This window comes from Manacus vitellinus, unplaced genomic scaffold (assembly GCF_001715985.3).
Source record: "Manacus vitellinus isolate BGI_N305 unplaced genomic scaffold, ASM171598v3 scaffold_18_pilon, whole genome shotgun sequence".
In the NCBI taxonomy this organism is placed as follows: domain Eukaryota; kingdom Metazoa; phylum Chordata; class Aves; order Passeriformes; family Pipridae; genus Manacus; species Manacus vitellinus.
In genome coordinates, this window is record NW_021939324.1 from 6,986,443 (window position 1) to 7,006,598 (window position 20,156).

At 37.5% G+C, this 20,156-nt stretch overlaps 1 protein-coding gene across 1 annotated transcript in view; it reads left to right on the forward strand.

The window, feature by feature from the left end:
• The window catches only part of GLIS3 (GLIS family zinc finger 3), a 150,711-nt gene that overhangs the window by 98,112 nt on the left and 32,443 nt on the right, over positions 1–20,156 (forward strand). The window contains 2 exon segments of the mRNA XM_018070251.2: positions 10,695–10,856; positions 12,116–12,226. Coding sequence (XP_017925740.2) covers positions 10,695–10,856; positions 12,116–12,226 — 273 coding nt within the window.

Here is a 20,156-nt window from a genome sequence, read left to right on the forward strand (position 1 = left end):
CTCAACAGTCAAGAATAGAAAACAGTTACTGAGCTTGGAAGGGCATTTTGAATGTTGCTGAAGGTTTTCATGTGGTTTATTTGTGGGGTAAGAAAGAAACCTCCTCTTGCTCTTTGCTATTCTGATGGACTCCCACTGATTACAATGCAAGCACTTTTGCCTTGTTTTCCACAACTGTTCTTTTCTGCAATCTCTCTCTGCAGTTGTGAGGTGAGTGTTCTGTGCTGTGCCATGAAAAGAGAGTTGTGTAAGTAGCTCTGCTCAGAGCAAGGGAAAGTGAGGATTTAAAATGGAATTGTATTACTGATTTCCCCTTTAGCAGGGGACAAAAGGGGAAGAAGATGTAAAGCTACGTTGCTAAACAGCTCAAAATGCATTTCACTTTCATCTTTTGGATACTTAGTTTAAATTACCTATTGCAAATAAGAGTACAGAGGCAAGTTTCTGGTATTATTTTTAGACTAATACAGCAGAATCCCACTGTTAATGCCCTAAAAGGTGCTGCAGAACTGTTCAGCCAGCAACATTATGAGCTGAGGTATTATAATTATCTTGGCTTGGTACCTAAGGCTTAATAAACTAATTCTACATTCCTTGCATATCCAGAATTCTCACTGATTTCAGTGGCAGTGGTGTATATTCAGGTAATGCAGAATTGGGATCTGGTTTTTATGACAGAACTGTTATAGTATGGGCTTGCAGTAATACAGCCATGCTAAGATTATTTAAGAATTCACATTTGCCTCAATTTAATTTGCTTATATTTTTGCTGAATAGTAGCTTATAGGGAGCTTTCTCTTTCAGGTTTTTTTTCAGTAGCCATAGATACTAATCTGAATACTTTTCAATAAAGCATCTATTAATCTGATTTAGAAATGGTGTGCTTTTAATTTAGTACTTTTTAAAAGTTCCGAAACTCATAAAATGAACATTAAAATATGATCTTTTTATACTTTATAGTTACATTTTAGGGTATGTGGGTTGAAATTTAAATACCACATATTGTGTTTTGGACCCTTCAGACCATTCAAGGGAATGTGATAAAACTGTAACCCCAAATTAATTACTTGAAGTGTCAGAAAATGCTGAATATTTAGTGATGTCTGTGGCCCTGACTGTACCTTCTGTATGCTTTACATGCATCCAAATAGTTAGAAGTATCACAAGGTAATATACCCTTGTTTCCTTTTATGGAAAATTATCAGGATTAAAATTTCTCATGAATATCACTGAGATGTCATTATCACTGTAGAGAGTAAGTCTTTGTGAAACAGAGGTAGAAAAAATCAATATGTGTCATGTCTGTTTCCCAAATGGTTGAAAATTTGAAGTTAGTAATGTAGTTAGGGAATAAACAAGTAATTCTTATAGCCATGTATCCAAGTATAGTAGATGACCATAGCTATAAAGATGCACACATTTTATTGAAAAAAAAAATCCCAACCACAAAACTCCTCAAAAAACCCAACCCAACCCAAAACCTGCTAAAAAGCAGTGCAAGAAAAAAAACTTTGAAATAATTTATTTAAAGTGAATTTATTTGGGACGACAATACTTATAATTTTTTGGTCACCACTGAAAATTTTTTATAAATATGGCAGAGATTCTGGCAGAGTGTAACAAAAACAGTCCTTTCTACATTATGAACTAAGTGGACCCTGAATACACCATGGATTGAATAGCTGGAACTTATTAATTCCACAATAGACCTTCAAGAAACATTACCTCCCTGATGTCAAATAAATTATGTCATATGAAATTTGCAAAAAATTCTGTTCCCGATGAGGTTGTTGTTACATAATGGAGAATATAAGACTTTTTAGTCCTTGAAATCAAACAATATGCCTCTGTGTATCCCTCTGAAAAAGCATACTTTGAGAAACACAATCCTAAAAGCATTATACACTGGAACAGTTATTTTCATGATGAAATACTGTGCTTATATGTGTAAATTAAAGTAGTGTTTATGCTAGAGGTTATATATGATTGATCCAATTTGGCAGAAAAAATAGTGCAACAGGTATGTAAATATTGTATTAAAATTGAGATATTTGCCTTTTTAGTATATCATTTGGTGCATTTTTCAAGTGAAACTCAAAGTTCTAAATTCCAGTCAAGGTTTGGCCAAGTGTATTTATTTCTCCTAATGATGCCTCTTGCTGTATGCATTGTGCTTAAAGTGTCCTCAGGCACTTTCCATTAAATTATACCTTATGCTTTTGATTTATTAAAACCTCTTTAACCAGACCCTTTAAGTAACTGCAGCATCAGTTTGTTAAAATTGGAGCCTTTCAAAGTTTTTTTCCCAGAATAACTTAAGTACATGATTTCTTTGGACACAAAGTTAGCGTTTGTACTGTATCCTGGCATGTTTTCTCTAGGCAAATGCTGCACTCAGGAACTATCAAATACATCTCTCACTGCCCATTTTGCTCTTGACAGTGATCTGTATGGGTTTTTTAATTAAAAAAAAAACAAAACCAAACCCACCAAACTGTAAGAAAAGTGAGTTTTTACTGTGTAAACAATAAATGGAGTTTACCCAGAGAGCCTATGCCAGATAGCAGCTGGCCTTGTGTACATTTGCTGAAGGTAAAAAACCCCTCATATCCAGGTCTCTAAAACACTCTGCTAAAAGTTTTACAGTATGAGCTCTGAGCGATGTACCATTAAGTGAGAGTTTACTAATACTCTAGAGGATCATCTTAGTGCTTTCTTGGCTGTAATATCCTTATATCTGTGAAAAGTGGCAATCAAGTGTTAATATTTTCAAATAACTGTAAGAAAAAAATACTTTTGTAGAACATCATGCAAGTTTGTTTGTATTTTTCAGTCCCAGTGTGTATGTTTATAGATAGGGTAAGATAGGACAGGACAGAATCAAATTTTAGTCCTTTGTGAAATGTACAAAGAGCAAAATACCCTAAAACAACAGAATCTTCCCAGTGCTAATGTGATTTACACTACACTACTTTGAAAGCCTATGGTCTCAATTTATCATGTACCTCTGGCATGAAATCCTGTAGAGAACTGCAATACAGAAATGCACGTTTGAATTTGTATTGGAGGGGAAGATAGTGTTCCTGCATATATTTTTTAAAATATCTGCAAGGAAATAACTGGTTCTTTGCTTGACAAAAGGTTGTTTCATTCTTGCACATCTACAAGAAGGAAGAAGTATTCAAATCTGTATGACTTCTCTGGGGCTTAACAGTAACAGTATCTGCTTTAACAGTGAACAACTTTTAATAGAGAAAGCTGAATGAATGCAGATAATGACCTCAGTTTCAAGAGGGTCAAAGACAACCTTTTAGAAGAGAAAGAAAGGAGTAAAACCAGGAAAAAAAACCCCAAAACAGCATCACAGTCTTCCAAAAGGAAGTAATGAAAGAATTCCCAAAATGTTAATTTTTTTCTCTAATGGTTTCTGTACCATATGCTTTTTGAATCACTAGCAGCTGATGTTTTCAGTAATAGTTCCTTTTGAAAGGACTTGTCATAATATTTACCTTCTCTACAGCAACAGAAATAGCTTCTGAGGCTGAAATGGCCATGCTTAATAGGACTGACAAAAACAAGAGACATTTCCATGGTGAATGAATCTCTTGACATCATTATTTCAGGGGATAAATAACGTTCAATGCACTGTGCTTAATTTCAAGTGAGGTATTTGTGTCCTTAGGCATGATGTTACCTAGAAAATAAGATGTTACTGTGTGCTACAGATCTCTAGAATGTGAGAAGTATGAAGATCTCTGGGGATCTTAGATGAAAAGGAGAAAAAAGCATGCTACATTTATCAAAAACACAGAAATAAAAGAGCCATCTGTAGAAAGAGTTCTCAAAACAGAAGAGTGTTATGGGTGGAGAAAGTTGCTTATCCACTTTCCTCTTCTACTTTTACTGCGATTTGGTGGCATCCTTAATCCACTGTCCTATCAAAACTGACACCAGAATGTTCTCTGTGAATTTGGATCCCCTTGGAAAGGAGATTAAAATTGAATTTTATTTATACACTCAAATAATCTACCTGCATACGTAATTACTCAGCCAAGTGTGTACAGTGTGACCAGTAAAGTGAGATTTTGTTCATAGAGAATGCAAAAACCTAGGCTCTCATGTACATCTGTCTAAAAAAGTAGCCTGATTCAGTTTCCCAAATGAACCAATGTGTAGGTCTTTGCTCTGCATTAATATACCCTCTTTTTCCATTTATTTCATTGCCTTTAGAATTATAGTAGCAGCATGTAGCTCTCCTTACTTAAAAAAATACCCAAAGAAATGGTTGTATTGGAAAACTGAAGTCAGACTAGGGTATAGTTTATTAATCTTGTTCTATCCCTACAGACACATACAAAAAAGCATTATGTGCTGCTTAGTCAAAAGCTCTTAAAATATGAGCCTTACAGCTGTTAACACTGACTAGTCCCATAAGTCTTAATCTGACTAATAATATAAACTTTCTTTTACATCTATTGAGTATAATAAGCCTTTTAAAGTAGGGAGTACAAAGAAGATAAATAACAATCTCCTTTAGATTTTGTCATGGTCTGTGATTATCTTTTGTTTGCATTTGTACTTATGCTTGCTGGATCATAAAATTTTAAGGAATCTAGCAGAAAAACATGAAGTGAGGATATTGCAGTGGAGGGAACCTTCTTTTTTAAGAGGAAAAACAACCTGACTAATTACTTGTTGACTTCAGCAAGCTCTGGACCAAATTGCTGTTGAAAGACTGGACAAACAGGCATCTACTATAATCTGTGCAAAACATATAAACATAGCATGTCATTGTTTACTAGAACAAAGAATTCCAAGACTTTGTATCATTTCATAAGATTAACTATAAAAGCAAAAATAAATGCCAGCCTTTGCATAGTTTTGAGGAAAATATGTAGCCTTATGTAAGCTCGGTGCATTCACCAAAGCATTCAGCCACCACATTAGAAAATGTGTTCTGTTCAGATCGATGCTATAATGAAGTGCTGCTCTGAATGCTACATTTTCTCCCATTTAAACACTTAAAGGGTTAAAAGCACTGCACTTACTTTACCATAAATGAACCTGGGCTTTTAAATCTCAGCTGTGGCATGCCGCCTCCTTGTTGGGGAGCACCTGATGTCAGCAGTTTGAATGATGTCTGACACTAATTATGTGTCATTCACAAGATTGCCAGGCGGGAAAGCCTGAGGGAATAAAAATCTATTTGAAAGATTTTCATATGAGGTCTTACTCTCAATTTTTTGAAAGCACTTATATCTCTTGCAGAGCAGCACCTTGGTAATACTGTTGAGAAAGGAAAATACTTTAAAACCTATTAATTAATGCTTGAAATGCATTGCTCTTGTTTGAAAGCCATATCAGGAACAACTTTTATATCTGTTAGTGTGTTAAATACAAAGCTGGGGAAAGACACTTTGTCCTTGTCATACCACTTGCCTTGGTGCTGACACAGGAGAACATACCTAGTCAGCATGTCAAAGCATTCAAAATTTACTGACAGATAGACATAAAACATTGTTAAATAATTAATTTGCCCTTGATCTGCTAATAAATCTTAGAAAATGCTACATGACTACTGAACAATTCTTGTTTGGGACTTTATGCATATGTTACCCCAGATTTATTTTTCCCTATTCATTTTTAAGGATACCGTTCCTTCCATTTGCATATATGCATTCGTGTATGACAGCATTCCCTAAAATCTAGAAATGGCTGATATTTTTATTGAGATAACTTCCTTCAAATTCTAGGATTTAAAACTTTTATTTGCCCTGCCTATGGTCAGTTTATGAATATTACAAAAGTAAGCAAGTCAAGCAGCTTGTCAAGCCAATCTCAGACAGTAATTTGCTGTTATAAATGGGGTCGGGTCAGTGACCAGACACTGTCTGGGGTAAGGGGCCCCCTGGTGGTCTAGTGGTTAGGATGCAGCGCTCTCACCACCGCGGCCCGGGTTCGATTCCCGGTCAGGGAACTCCCCCGTGCAGATGGAGCTCGTCAGCCCTGTAAGGCCATCCATCTAAGAGAAGGTCACTCTAAACAAACCTACGTCCTGAGGACCTCGCTGCCACTGTCCGAGCTCGCTCGGCCCCGGCAGATGAACCTCAGGATTAAAGGGTAGGTTCAGTTCAGTGCACACTGTGTCTCACCTAAAAAATCCACTGCGCAGGCTCGAAGGCCTTACCCACATTTGCAAAGCCCTGTATCTCCAGCGCGCTTGTAACAAATGTGGGTGGAGACCTTTCCTGGATCTTTGTTTGTGAAGACTGGCCATGATGATGATGATCTGGGGTAAGAGTCCATCACTTCTTCCAAGTAAAAAGTGATAGGACAAAAGAAAACAGCTTCAAGTTGTGCCAGGAAAAGATTAGATTGGATATTAGGAAAAATTTCTTCACTGCCAAGCTTGGAACAGGCTGCTCAGGGAAGTGTCAGAGTCACCATCCTTGGACCTGGAAAATGTGGCGCTTGGTGACTTGGTTTAATGGTGGACTTGGCATTGATGCATTAACGATTGGACTTGATCTGAAGGATCTTTTCCAACCTAAACAATTCCATAGTTCTGTTATTTTAAGGCTCAAGAGTGCTTCACTTTTTCTCAAAATAGTGGTCCTAAGTAGGTAAACTTTGTACGTTTAACGGGGACTAGTAGGGCTACAAATACTGAGAATATCCCACTGATACAGATGATCTGTTTGACTTTGCTGGATTATTGCATTATAAAAAGGTGGACTGTAAGTCAGCCAAATGCGAAGCAATGCAAACAGGAATGAAAACATATAGCGTATAGGTAGGAATATGTGAAGATTTTTAATATCATATACTATTAAGCTATAGTTAGATTAAGAACAAGCTAAGCTGCCTGTTGACTTTCAGAATCAAGAATCGATACTTTTCAGTGAATGGATAAGAGCTCAGACAGATGATGTTTCCCAGAACAAGGTCTTCAGTCCTTATTACACTGGTAATCAACCTTTTACAGTGAAAACTAGCTAATTTCTTAATCACTTGGCCACTAAATATCTGCTACTAATATTAAAGTATTCACACAGGTATTACCAAGCTGTTCTTGCAGTGTAAGGGTCTAAATGTATTTCACAGAGAAGGTTGCTGTCTAATGCCAGGCAGGGCTCAGAAGTGCATGGTGCATCCAGCAGGACTTTGCATGTTGCACAGGTTATTTTCTATAAATCTATGTAATTGTCATTTTACAGGATGGATTGCCTGGTATGATGAACACCATCTCTGTGTATACAAAGATGAACAGTACATTCATGAGAAAATTAGTGTTTTAAAGTCACAGCACTGCTTTTGCTTTCTGTTGACATGCTTTACCTGTCACTGTAAATATATTATTTCTTGCTTTTGACAATTATCCTTATAAAAAGAGATCCCAAGTTTAGGAAGTACAGAGAGGAAATTTTCTATATGAGCTACTTAATGGTTTCAATTTGCATGCAGCAGTAAAAGTAATAGCTCTGATTTCTGTAGCGCAGTTTAGGAAAACATTACACATAATACTTGCAAAAAATCTGTTTTAATCTGGGATATATTTAGGAGTGTTAAACAGATTCAGAATGCTAAATGTATACCATATACTTAAGTGACTAGCTGTAATAAAGGTGTTACATCCTCCTCTTCAACAGCAGTTAATAACTTAGAAAACTGTGATGAATTTCATTTCAAAATACAACTACCAACTACCTGACCTTTTTCCCCCTTAAGCAGTTGTGTCTTGTCTGGAATACTTTCATTGAAATCTTTTTATTGGGATAGAATGTATATTCTGTGTTGTTGAAAAGAGTATCTTTTCATTCCTTTTATCTTAAGCGTTGGAGATTCCCAAGGCCTCAAGAAATTTAGTTTATAGAGTAAACATTTGTTAACTGTTGAGTAAAGATGGTCTTTCTAAAAATTACAGGCTTACAGTGTCTGTGTTTAGCTACAATGACTTTTTCAACAGTACACAACTATATATAGCCTTGTGAATATGCTACACATTAGTTAAGGGCTGTGGAGAGAAGAGAGAACTTCAGAGTATCTTTTCTCCTTCCAGGTTGTGCCCAGCAATGTAGGAGTGTTTAGAAATAACAATTCTTAAATTTGTAACATTCCCCAGTTCTGCTTAGTTAAACGTTTTTACCCTTTTAAAATCAATACTAATTTTACCATCTCATAAACAATCATTTACACCTGTTTAAGTTTGTTTGCGTACTTGAAGATTTGGAGTTTAATAACCTGTGAAATAAACAAATCATTTTCATTGGTCTGAAATTGAAATTCATGGTTGCTTGAGATCCTACAATTTATCTCATACTTATATACAGCATAGTTATAGTCATTAGAATGGAAGGTTGTTCTTTTATGAAGTTATTACAAAATAATAACTTGTCTCCATAAGATAGGCTAATCAGTAGGTTTCTTTCTAATTTTAACATAAGTGGTCTTGAATTATTTTGCTTTTTGAAGGTTTAAAACTGAAAGAGTACATTTAGATTAGAAATTAGGAAGAAATTCTTTATTGTGAGAGTAGTGAGGCATTGGAGCAGGTTGCCCAGAGGAGTTGTGGCTTCCCCACAGCTGTGTCTGGAAGCGTTCAAGGAGATGCTAGATGGGGCTCTGAGCAACCTAGACTAGTAGAAGGTATCCCTGTCCATGGCAGGGGAATTGAAAATAGATTGTATTTAAGGTCCCTTCTGACCCAAACCATTCTATGATTCCATGATCTTATGATTCATTTGTAATATCAATTTTTAGCTCTCATGCTTTTATGCTTTCTCCATCAACTCTTTACTTTTTCCTAGAGAAATGTGGTATTTTTATCCAGGCAATTGTAAGAGATATCTGTCTTTTTTATTTTATTTATCCTGTAACATTTTCTAATAATATATCACTAAAATTAAAGATATTTTTACACTTGCAGTAATTTTATGTATGCATGCTAAAGCTTCACACCGTTTGTACAAGCATAAATTAATGTTCAGTCATCAAAATTGGATAACCTGAAAAGCATGGTAGGTTTGCTTTGGATATAGGGATGGAATATAAATAAAAAGCTTCATAGGTTGATGCATTTTCTGAAATGGATGTGTGGGAAAGATAATTTGCAATTATGGTAGAGCAGGGGTGGTTGATCCTGTTTCTCAAGCTTTAATTACTTAAGCTCAATTTTAATATTGCTATTTTATAGGTAATGTGATTTATACTTTATTCTTTAAACTTGTAACTCTGTCTTGCATTGATCAAAATGCAGATGTGCTTAAAATTAAAGGATAAAAATTTTATATCCTTTTTTCCCTTTTTTAAAGTATGTTACAGATTTGTAAGAAAGCCATGCTACTTATGATCAATTATGTCAGTGTTTTCCTACCTCTGCTTTTGTAAACCTACACACTGAATAATATATTATAAATTTATAATATAAATTTGTTTGTGTTATTCTGACATCAAAACAGTCTGTTTCTTTTCAGTGAATGAAGTTAATGTGTAGTGAAATGATGGAAATTGACAATTTCTTAGCTTTAGAAATTTTGACATCTCTGTACTGCATTATTGTTTTTGCAAGTATACAAGAACCTCAATCTATCATGTCATGCAGCAGATGCTCTAGATGCTTCACAGTAGAATATGCAGCAGCTGAAACTCATAAGATTAACTGATCCTGACTGATAGAATTTTAGGAAGCCTATACCTCTGATATTCATAAATATTTAAGTATAATTGAAATCAAGTGTATATAAAAATGCTGGTGTTAAATGATGTTTTTCAGTTTCCCTTAGGATAAAATATACTATGGGAACATGATAGATGAAGAACTGGTTTTCTGTTCATATAAACTTAGATTTCTCTACAGATGCAGTACTTGATTAGGTACAGAAGTACTGTGCCATGTGGTTATTGGTTACCCATAAGGTTTATATCCTATTTTGACGGGCTTACATTATTTTTAGTACCTCATACATTTACTCATGGCAGAAAGGTAAAGACATATTTCCGAAATCATTTTACTTTTTACATCATCATTAGCAAGGCAGAGCAGACTGACATTTTTCTGCATCTGACCCTGAGATTAGCTCAGGTGGTCAGAGTATGGTGCTAATAACACCAGGGTTGTGGGTTTCATTCCCCTATGGACCATTCACTTAAGAGTTGGACTTGATAATCTGTGTTGGGCCCTTCCAACTCAGAATAATCTGTGAAATCTCTGTGTGTAGTGTGTCTTTGCTGTTGCAAAGGTGGGGTTGGTACAAAGAGATGCCTCTTTTGGCTTAGTTGCTAGTATCTAAAGAAGCCCAGAGCTAAGATAAGGGTAGTTAGAAGAGGACTTGGGAACCTCATGATGGCTCCTTTGCTTTCTGTGAGCTATGAGAAGGAGAATCAGCTGGCTCTGTGTTTCCCAGATAGGAGCTGTGCTCTCAGCTGACTGGTCTCTTTGGGTCTCAATATCCCATCTGTAAAATGTAGGACATGCTTCCCTAATTCAACCATGTGCAGGGAGGATACATACATTCTTACAATCTTGAAGTGGTTTGAACACTGCTACAACAGCCACTCTGAGAAACCAGGCTTTCCTCAGCTCTGGAGAGGTACCCAGCTGTAGCAGGCTGGAGGTCTCTGCATGTCCTTTCACACTCCTGTTTGGTGTTTGCTGTGTGTGCCTTCCGTTGAAATAATTTCTTTTTCTTTTCTAGTTTAAGGGTTGCAAGAAAGCCTTTTCCAGACTAGAAAATCTCAAGATTCACTTAAGGAGCCATACAGGTGAAAAGCCGTACCTCTGCCAACACCCTGGCTGCCAGAAAGCATTCAGCAACTCCAGTGACCGCGCCAAACACCAAAGGACACACTTGGAGACTGTAAGGATACAGCATTCCCCTTGCAGTCCCCCGTACATTAGACCATGTGGTCCTTTCCTAGAGCTTGGTGAGAGCGGGTAGCCCATAACCTTAGAGACAGGAGGGTGGAGTGTCTAATGAGGCTGTTGAAGCTGTTTCAGAAGTGATCCAGTAATGTAAGTGTGGAAGAAGATGGGTCAAGCTAGTTGATAAAAAAGCTACAGGTCTGTGGTCTTTGCTGCAGGTAGAGGCAGTAACTTTCTCCCACTTAGCTGATCTTTAGGGAAACTGAAACAATCTGCGATAATAACTGCTCTTCTTTGACAAAAAGCTAAGGCTGGTGCATGTACCAGAAAGTCAAGAGAGGAAGAATAATTTTGCAAATCTAAAAATTTTTATACCAACAAACTGTTGCTTGTAAATTTGAGTCACAGCTGAGATTTGTTTAATAACTTTTGTTTCATAACATGTTTTGTCAGAGAAGAGCCTTTTCCCGGGGGCAGGAGTCCAGAAGTAAAATTACAACAGTGCCATTTGAATGCCCTTAAATGCCTGTTAAAAAATAAATTATCCATTTTGAATAGTCAATACTATGGCTGGCAAGTTAATCATTTGTACAAAGTGTTTTTGGAAATGCTTTGTGAAACATAAATTACTAAATTGCAAAATAGCTAATTTCAGGAAACAGTTGGACCTGATTTTCTAAGGTGACATATTAGAAAATGTGAGCTGAAGGAGTTGGTCTTGTACTTCCCATAAGAATGTGTATTTTTGTTATGTAATACTTTTGAAACTACGGTATTCAATGCTTGGTTTGGTTTTTGCTTGCTTTCTTTCTAATATAGTAAACTAACACTTTTTCTTGTTCTCTTTTTCTAAAGCAGATCCTTCTGTAATCCTAAAAAGTCTTTCTGGGCATTTACTTCAGTTTCTTTTCCTGGTTCACTAAAGACTGTAGTTTCTGATTAAGTCAAAGATTGCTCTGAGGGTGAAAGAATTGTGAGTATATCTAGCAATATTCATTGTACTAATTACAAAAAAAAAAAAAGGTAACAATGAAAGGTGCCATAAGGAAAGCTTTCCTTTGGTTTGTCTGCCTTAAAAGCCTTAATTTCATGCTTTCCCTTTCTAACAAATTACTAAGCATTCTGCTTGTAATAGTGTACGTTTGTGTTCTGTAGTAATGTGGTTTGCAGCATCCCAAGGCGCAAAAGGGATTCTCTTGTGTTAAAATAATCTGTGATTTAACAGCAGCTTTGTCCTTTTTCTTTTCGACTTAGAAACCTTATGCGTGTCAGATTCCAGGATGTACTAAGCGATACACCGATCCAAGTTCCCTGAGAAAGCATGTGAAAGCCCATTCTTCTAAAGATCAACAAGTCAGGAAAAAGGTAAATTTCCTACTGTCTTGACTGGTGTAAAGCTTACGTGGAGAAGTCATTGTTATAATATTAGATGTTTCAATGCATCTTCAAGTACTTGTGCTGATTTCAGACTGTTCATTAGGAAAAATGTTAATAGGAAATAGTAGATTCAGTTTGTATATAGCTGATTTCATCTTTGACTTAGTGAGTCTACCTGTTCTAATGCTTTATGTTTTCTGATGTGATGGTTAATCACTAGCCATGCATAACAAGGCAAATAAAAGTAATCTTTGCAAACAGAAATTTTCAGTTTTAAATTCTGTCACTTGGTAAATATACAGTATTAAAAAATACTGACCAGTCTCAGATGGAAGGATGGATTTTGAGGCAGTACGTGAGATTAAACTCTAAATTTTATTTTCATATCCCAGACACTTGCAATACCAAGCTATTTCACAATATCAGTTCCCTGTGGATATCAAGTCCATGAATCAAGAACTGTTTTATATGTTTAAGTATATCTCTGAAAAGCTAAGTTGTGACCTAAGGGAATTATTTTTTTTTTTTAGCATTTTTCATTATAGCTCCAATTAATCACTGGCACTATTTCATTGGATTGTTTAGATCATTAAACATAAAAGTCTAAGCTTTTAGTTTAAAGGAACCTGGTCCTGATAAAAGGGCAACATGCATGAACTGATTTAGGGACCTTTGAAATGTCAACACTATGTTGAACAAGTTATAATTTAGAAGTTTTAGAATTAATTGTACAGCCATTCATAGCAAGTAGCCAGAAAAGTGCTTCATGCAGCACAGGAAGCACTGAGTGGCAGTATTTAAAGCTGCAGTATGCAAATAGGAAGAGTAAGTTTTGATTCAATGGTTTGTTGAAGCAACATGTCAATCTCTGAGGAGCTGACCTGTAGTATTCATGAGAAATTTCCTTTAAACTTATGAATGCCCACACCTGCATCAGAGATGAAGTAAATAAGCGTTCATTTTCACCTTAATGAGTAGTTCTTTGGCTCCCTTGTTCCTGTGCACGCTGCCCGGAGGCTGGTCTGCCAAAGGAGATTTGCAAGCCTTGTTCTGCCTGTCCCAGAGGGCAACTCAGCCACCCAGACACCATCTTTTACAAGCTTGTAAATTAAATGCTAATCAGTTCAATTCATTCTGAGAAATTTGTGTGATGCCTCAACTAAAACTGGCGTAATGGACCTGAATTCAGGTATTTAACTCCACTGTATCGTTACTGTCATTGATGGCAAAATAATGTGTTATCCCCTCTCTCATTTTGCTGTATTTCACTCCTGTGTCAGATTTTCCTTCCTGCATTTCATTCGCTATTTGATTTTGCTCAGTTTTCATTCCCTCTTTGTGCCAGACAGTTTAAACTTAAACCTTTTTACTCCTCACTTGACTCTCTGTGGGCACATTCTAGACTTATCCCCCATTTTTTCATCCCTCTTTGATAAGGATTTGTTTATGCTTATTGATGACCTGAGCTAATATGGAAGGGGAAATAAGCCAAACCTCCACAAAAAGAAAAGAAAAATTGTGACATCTGTCAAGCAAGATACTTAAAGCACAGATAAAGTTTGCATAATGTTAACAAGGTACAACCTAGCTAGTTTCTGGACCTTTGAGAGGTTATAATTACTAACTAACATTATGCTTTGGTATTTGAAATATTTCCTGGTGGTAATAATAATAAAAAATAAGAACAACAAACCTCTCAGTGCAGAATTAAGGTTATGTATGGATTTAATTAAATGTGAAAATTGGTTTAATGTCAAAAAGGTATTTACGAAAATGTGAATTCATCAAAAATAACCATAAAAATTCCAAGGTGTTAAAGGCACAGTAGACTAATACTTCCAGCCCTAGGGATCTATTCTGTTAAAAAGAATGAAACCCTTTGCTGTCACACCCCATTAGTCATGGGTTCCTTTAATATATTGTGCCTGACTGCTTTTAATCCTCCTTTTAACCTCCCCCTACATACCAAGTGACATTATTGTGGTGTCTTAAGTTACTGGCTCTCCAAGACTGTACCTGCAAATGTGTCTTTGATGTTGCATAGTCTTAAAGAATAGGATGAAGTACATTCATAACAGTGGAATCAGCGACTTGCTGTGCTAATGTTTTAATTGAGTCTTCGTCCCAGATTTTTTAGATCTGTCCTTTGACCTTTTCCTTGGCTCTCTAAAATGGAGCCAGATTATGCCATGGAATATAGGTAAATTTCCATCTCTGAATTATTTTAAGCAACATTTGTTGATATGTATCTATGACTTACCAAATAAGGCAAAATGCCTTTTCTGCAAATCCTGTGATGCAGCCACTGCTTCCCTTCTCCTCCCAACTCCCAGCCTCCAACCATACATTAAATACATTTAACTGTGCATCTCTCCAGGTATTGGCACGAAATTCTGTAGAACAAGAAGATCACAGCACAAATATACTTAATGAAAGCATTTTAGTCAATAGTACAATAAACTTTCATTTACTCTTCAGAGGAAAACAGAACCATGAGTGAGTAAAGACAACCATGCCTGCTTTAATCGTCTTTGTCCAATTTGCAGAATTCTTCATAAAGATGAGGGCAAACATGTACACAAATATCACGCAAATACCTGGGAACAGATGCTGAAAATGTTTTTATATACATTTTAGGTATAATCTCTATGCATCACAATATTCAGTCTGTACTTTTAAAATATTTTGGTGGGGTAAAAAGCAGTGCTTATTATCTTAATTTAAAAAGGAAAAATTGCTGACTCTGCCGGGATTTCATCTTCCCATGAGGAAGATGGATGGACCTCCTTCTAAGCAGGGAAGTCACTGACAGAAAACTGGATAGCACCCAAAATGAGAGCTTAAAGTGATGCTGAGAAGAATGCTAATGTACAACATGTCCCTGGACTACAATTACTTTTGAAACCTGTTCTCTTCTTAATCTTGTCCTCATTTCAACTTTGAAAGGACAACAAACTTACAAGATTTTTTTGTAAGTTGACTAAACAAGTAAGCTTATTTTCAGTTGGTTACACTCTTTGTTTTCAGTAAACAGCAAATGTCTTTCATCTGTGAATTGATAATACTGTGCTCAAAAATAAGATTCCGTAGCTCTTTTAGTTTGTAAGCCTTTTTACTGAAGTCAGTGAAAATGAAATTATAAAATATATCAACAAAATCTGGAGCCTGCACTTTTAGTTATCACAGAATCACAGGATGGGTCAGGTTGAAAGGGACCAAAGTGGATAATCTGGTCCAACCTCCCTGCTTAAGCAGGGTCATCCTAGACCACATTGCGCATGATTCTGTCCAGATGGTTCTGGAATATTTTGAGTGAGGGAGACTCCACAACCTCTCTGGGCAATCTGTTGTAGTGCTCAGCCACCCACACAGTAAATAAGCTCTTCCTCATGTTCAGGTGGAACTTCCTGTGCACCACTTTCTACTCACTGCCTTTTGTCCTCTTGCCTGGCACTACTAAGAACAGCCGGACTGCCTCCTCTTGACACCCTCTCTTGAGATATTTATAGGCATTGTTGATGTCCCCTCTCAGTTGTCTCTTCTCAAGGCTGAACAGACCGAGCTCTCTCAGCCTTCTTTGTAAGAGAGATCCAGTGACTTGAAATCAGTACAGAAAGTGAATACTACCCTTATGTTCTTCTTGAAGATCCATTTTTGTGTGAGCTAGCACTCAGCCTTCTACAAGTATAAGAACATTCTCTTTTCCGTACAGGTATCCCATGAAAATAATTTGCTATTTCTCTAGCAGTCATGTGAAGAAGTCTGTATTTGTAAATCTAAAGAAAATATTTAGTTCACTTTCAAGTATTGCAGTGCAAGTCCCACAGCAAATAGAATGGAATGGGTTCTCCACTGACTTTGTGTAGATCTTATCATGAATATCTGAAATGTCTAATGCATTTTTTAAAGGTTTTCTCTTTTAAAAAAGTGCATTTTCAAACAGGTAAGAGATAATACAGAAAGGACAAAAGATTGCTCAGTTTTAATACAGCTGTTTGGCAAGGACAAGATCAGTTCAGTAATATTGACCTATCATCTGAACAATGCAATGGCTATACTTTTAGATAGAGTTTTAATTTTATCCATAATTATAATAGTGAACAACTGTTGTCATGTCTAATAGTTCTTTAAGACAGAGCATCCTGCAAAAAAAAAAACCACAAAGACTTAAAGATTGTTTCCATTTAATTAAAGTGTAATCGATAAGGATACAACCAGTTAGGTGCATCTTTATAAAAAAAAAAAAAAAGAAAAGATAATTTCAGCACTTCAGGTGAACAATACCAGCTAAAGGGATTGCAAAAGTCTTAGTCTGGACCTTGTATTGAAGGATAGTTTATACCAAATAATCTCCTCCTTCAGCTGATCAGCCTTTGATTCTTTAGCAATTTTAATAGTGACCAGACCATATCTTTGATCTTATTGTTTAAATTAGTTATGGATAACCATGTAATATGTCTTATCCATAACTAATTTGAACAACAAGATTTGAGACAAGTTTTGAGATGTTGAATGATTCCATCTGAAAGCTCTCTGTCCTGGAAACCTGCATTATCTTAGCTCATTCAAATGGGTCTTTAGGAAACCATGCGGGGCTTCATCTGTCCAAATGGCTTAATGCCTCAGCAGATGCATAACATCATCAGTGATACTCCTAGGTTAGTACTTAGTCTTACTCTAACTCAGCAATTGTGTCTATTTTTATGGGATAAAATCTTTGTACTCTCTCTGCCAGAAAGCAAATATCATGAATGCGTAACTTCGGAAAAGTCAGTCCATAGAATGTTTCTGAAAGTTGTCTAGATTTGATGGAGGTTTTTTTAATTGTAATTTATGTGGTACATCTACCAACTCACTAAGGAATGAAGGGGATTGTGATACCTCAGGAGATAAGGGATATGTGCACAGACTTCAAGAGAGATTTATTTCTGCCTAATAATCTTCCTTTTTGATACAGATTGGTCAATTGTAAAATGATGGCTGAACAAGTCACTTCTGGGGAGTTGTCATAACCTTATCCCAATGAAGACAGATTCCAATATTTGAAGAAATGCTTCTGATATTTGTTCCTGTGATGTCTGGCTGGAAAGAGGTTTTTTCAGGTGTTGCTGTGGGGGAATAAAGGACAGAAGGCAACCAGGATTTCTCTAATCCTAGTGGTATTTGTGCATGATTTCTTCCACATTGCATTTATTGCTCTTTCAAAAACCAATCAGTTAGCCATGGCAGGAGGATTTCAGAATACTTTTCTTGATTACAATGAGAAGAACACTGAAAGACTGCACTGCTGAAATGAAGCAGGCAGTATGACACCTCAGCCATATCCACTCCCACTTCAGACTATTGGAGATGCTAGTTGAAGAGCAGAGCAGTCCACACTAGGTGTGGAGCATGTTGAAAATAGTGGGATAAGGATATAGACCATCTGGCCAAAGCCATTCCTGGCATTGCCTTGCAGAGTGGCCTGTGCTGATTTTGACAAGGGTTCCCACCTGAACTGAGAGGGCTTTACAGAAACCACCTTGCTAGTAAAGATCCTACAGGCATTGCTCTTCTCCCACTGTGTAATCCCTATATTATCAAAAAGGAGATATAAAATCTCCACATTTAGAGGCAGATTTCAATAACTGATTTCTTCTGAAGCCTAGTCATTTTATATTTCTTTTCTAACAGTTCACTTATTCTCTCATAAAGCCCTGTTATGTATAATGTTGTTGTAGTTTGACTCCCAAAAAAACCCCAATTTTCAAACCCCCCATAATTTTTCTGAGAGAAGTTTTCAGACATGCACAACTACCAGCATGGGGGACTTATATCAAAGTTTATTACTAACACAATAAATACTATAATACGTATATATACAACAATCCTAACTATCTCTCCTATGGTAAAACAATGTATTTACATAGATCATCCCTCCTTTCCCCACAGTAGAAGTCCAGAAGGAAAGAAGGAGAAGTCTTTTTCACTTTCAGGGCAGCACATTCTCTCCTCTTCAAGGCAGCAGTTCCAATTCATCATAGCTGGAAAATATTTGTCTCTCTTCATTAGAATGGAAGAGTCTCTCTCTCACCCCTACTTTGCCCTTCGGTTCCAACCGAAGGTCTCACCCACGGACTGCGGGCAGGGACAAGCTCGCCTCACCATGGTTTTATCACAGAGTGCAGGCATTCCATGAAAGTCCCTTTCCCCGGGGGGATCAAGTTCCCCGGGTCAGAACGCTTTAGGGGCTTTCGGTTCAGTTCTTACCCCGAAAACGTTCTAGCAGATCTCTTCTGCTCTGTCTCGACTGTAAATGTGGCAGTGGGGTGGGGGGTGAGGGGCACTTCCCCTGCGTTCCTCGGTCTGACCATCCTGGTCCAGCTCGCAGGACGCCTCCGAGCTCTTGTCTCGTCTCTCTCTCTCTAACTGCTGCTGCATTTTGGGACTCCTTTCACGTTTGGAAGTCCACCCCTCCTTCCCAAGGAGGTCAGAGGGTTCTGGGGATTTAATTCAGTCTTCCCCAAAACCATCTCTGCTGAGCTCTTTTCCCCCCCTCCCTCACTGCGAGGGGGAAAAAGATGTAATGCAGGGGTCTCCCCGATTCTTTCAGAGTTCCCCTCGATCACCAGCCTCAGGAGGGGCTCCACTCAGCTGCTGTGCTGCTCCTGGCCCCCTGGCCAGGGGGGCAAAGGCCCTGGCCCCACTCTCTAACATGTGGCCTTTCAGGGCATGACTACCTCTCCTTCCAGCTAAGTAATCCAGTCTTCTTTTCCGATTTGTGTAATATGCTAATTTCGCAGAGGTGTATTGCAGCTTTGGCTCTGCATCAGAAACTCACTTGGGATTAACTATTTCCAGTCCCAGGGGGGCACTGGACAAATCAAACTACGACAACTTTATATGGAATCATGGAATCACAGAGTGTTTTGGGTTGGAAGAGACCTTAAAGAACATCTAGACCTCATCTAGAACATCTAGGCTCCTCAAAACCCCTACCAGCCTGGCCTTGAACACTGTCAGGGTTGGAGCATCCACAACTTCTCTGGGCAATCTGTTTTAGTGCTTCTACCACCCTCACAGTAAGGAATTTATTCCTAACAGCTAATTTAAACCTATACTCTTTCAGTTTGAAATGAGTCCCCCTTGTCCTATCGCTACAGTTCCTGTTGAAGAGTCCCTCTCTGGCTTCCCTGAAGGCTGCTATGAGGCTTCCATGCAACCTTCTCTTTTCCAGGGTGAACAGCTCCAACTGTCTCTGCCTGTCTTGATAGTGGAGGTGAACTTCCTCTGGACTTGATCTGACAGTTCCATGTCCTTCTACTGTTGGGGGCACCAGAACTGTATGCAGTACTCCAGGCAGGGTCTCACAAGAGCAGAGAGGGAGGATCCCCTCCTTTTGAAGGAGCAAAAGGCCATGCTCCTTTTGATGCAGTCCAGGGTTTCTGGCTTTCTGGGCTGTGAGCACACATTGCTGACTCATGCTGAGTTTTTCATCAACCATCACCAACTCCTTCTCCTCAAGGCTGCTCTCAATCACTTCTCTGCCTAGCCTGTAGGTGTGATATATAAACCTGTCCATCTTACAATGAAAACAAGAAACTGGAAAAACCATAAGTCCTTAAAGATGTGATATTGCCCTGTTGAACAGTATTCTCTGGAACTCAGACATACAAGTGTTTTCATTGCAGGTTACCATGGAATTTTCTATAAAGTTTTGAGAGATTGTCTGCCTTTCTATTTTGTGGACTATGTCAGCAAATATATTATTCCCTCAGCAAAATAATACAGAGATTTTGCTTCTTACATACATCTGCTGCACACATCTTGATTGTTCATTGTTTACATTGCTTTACGGTTCTACAATAGAAAGAGACTTTTTATTGTGACTACATGTTGATTTTACCACACAGTTGATGAAGCTATCTGTTTAAAGAGT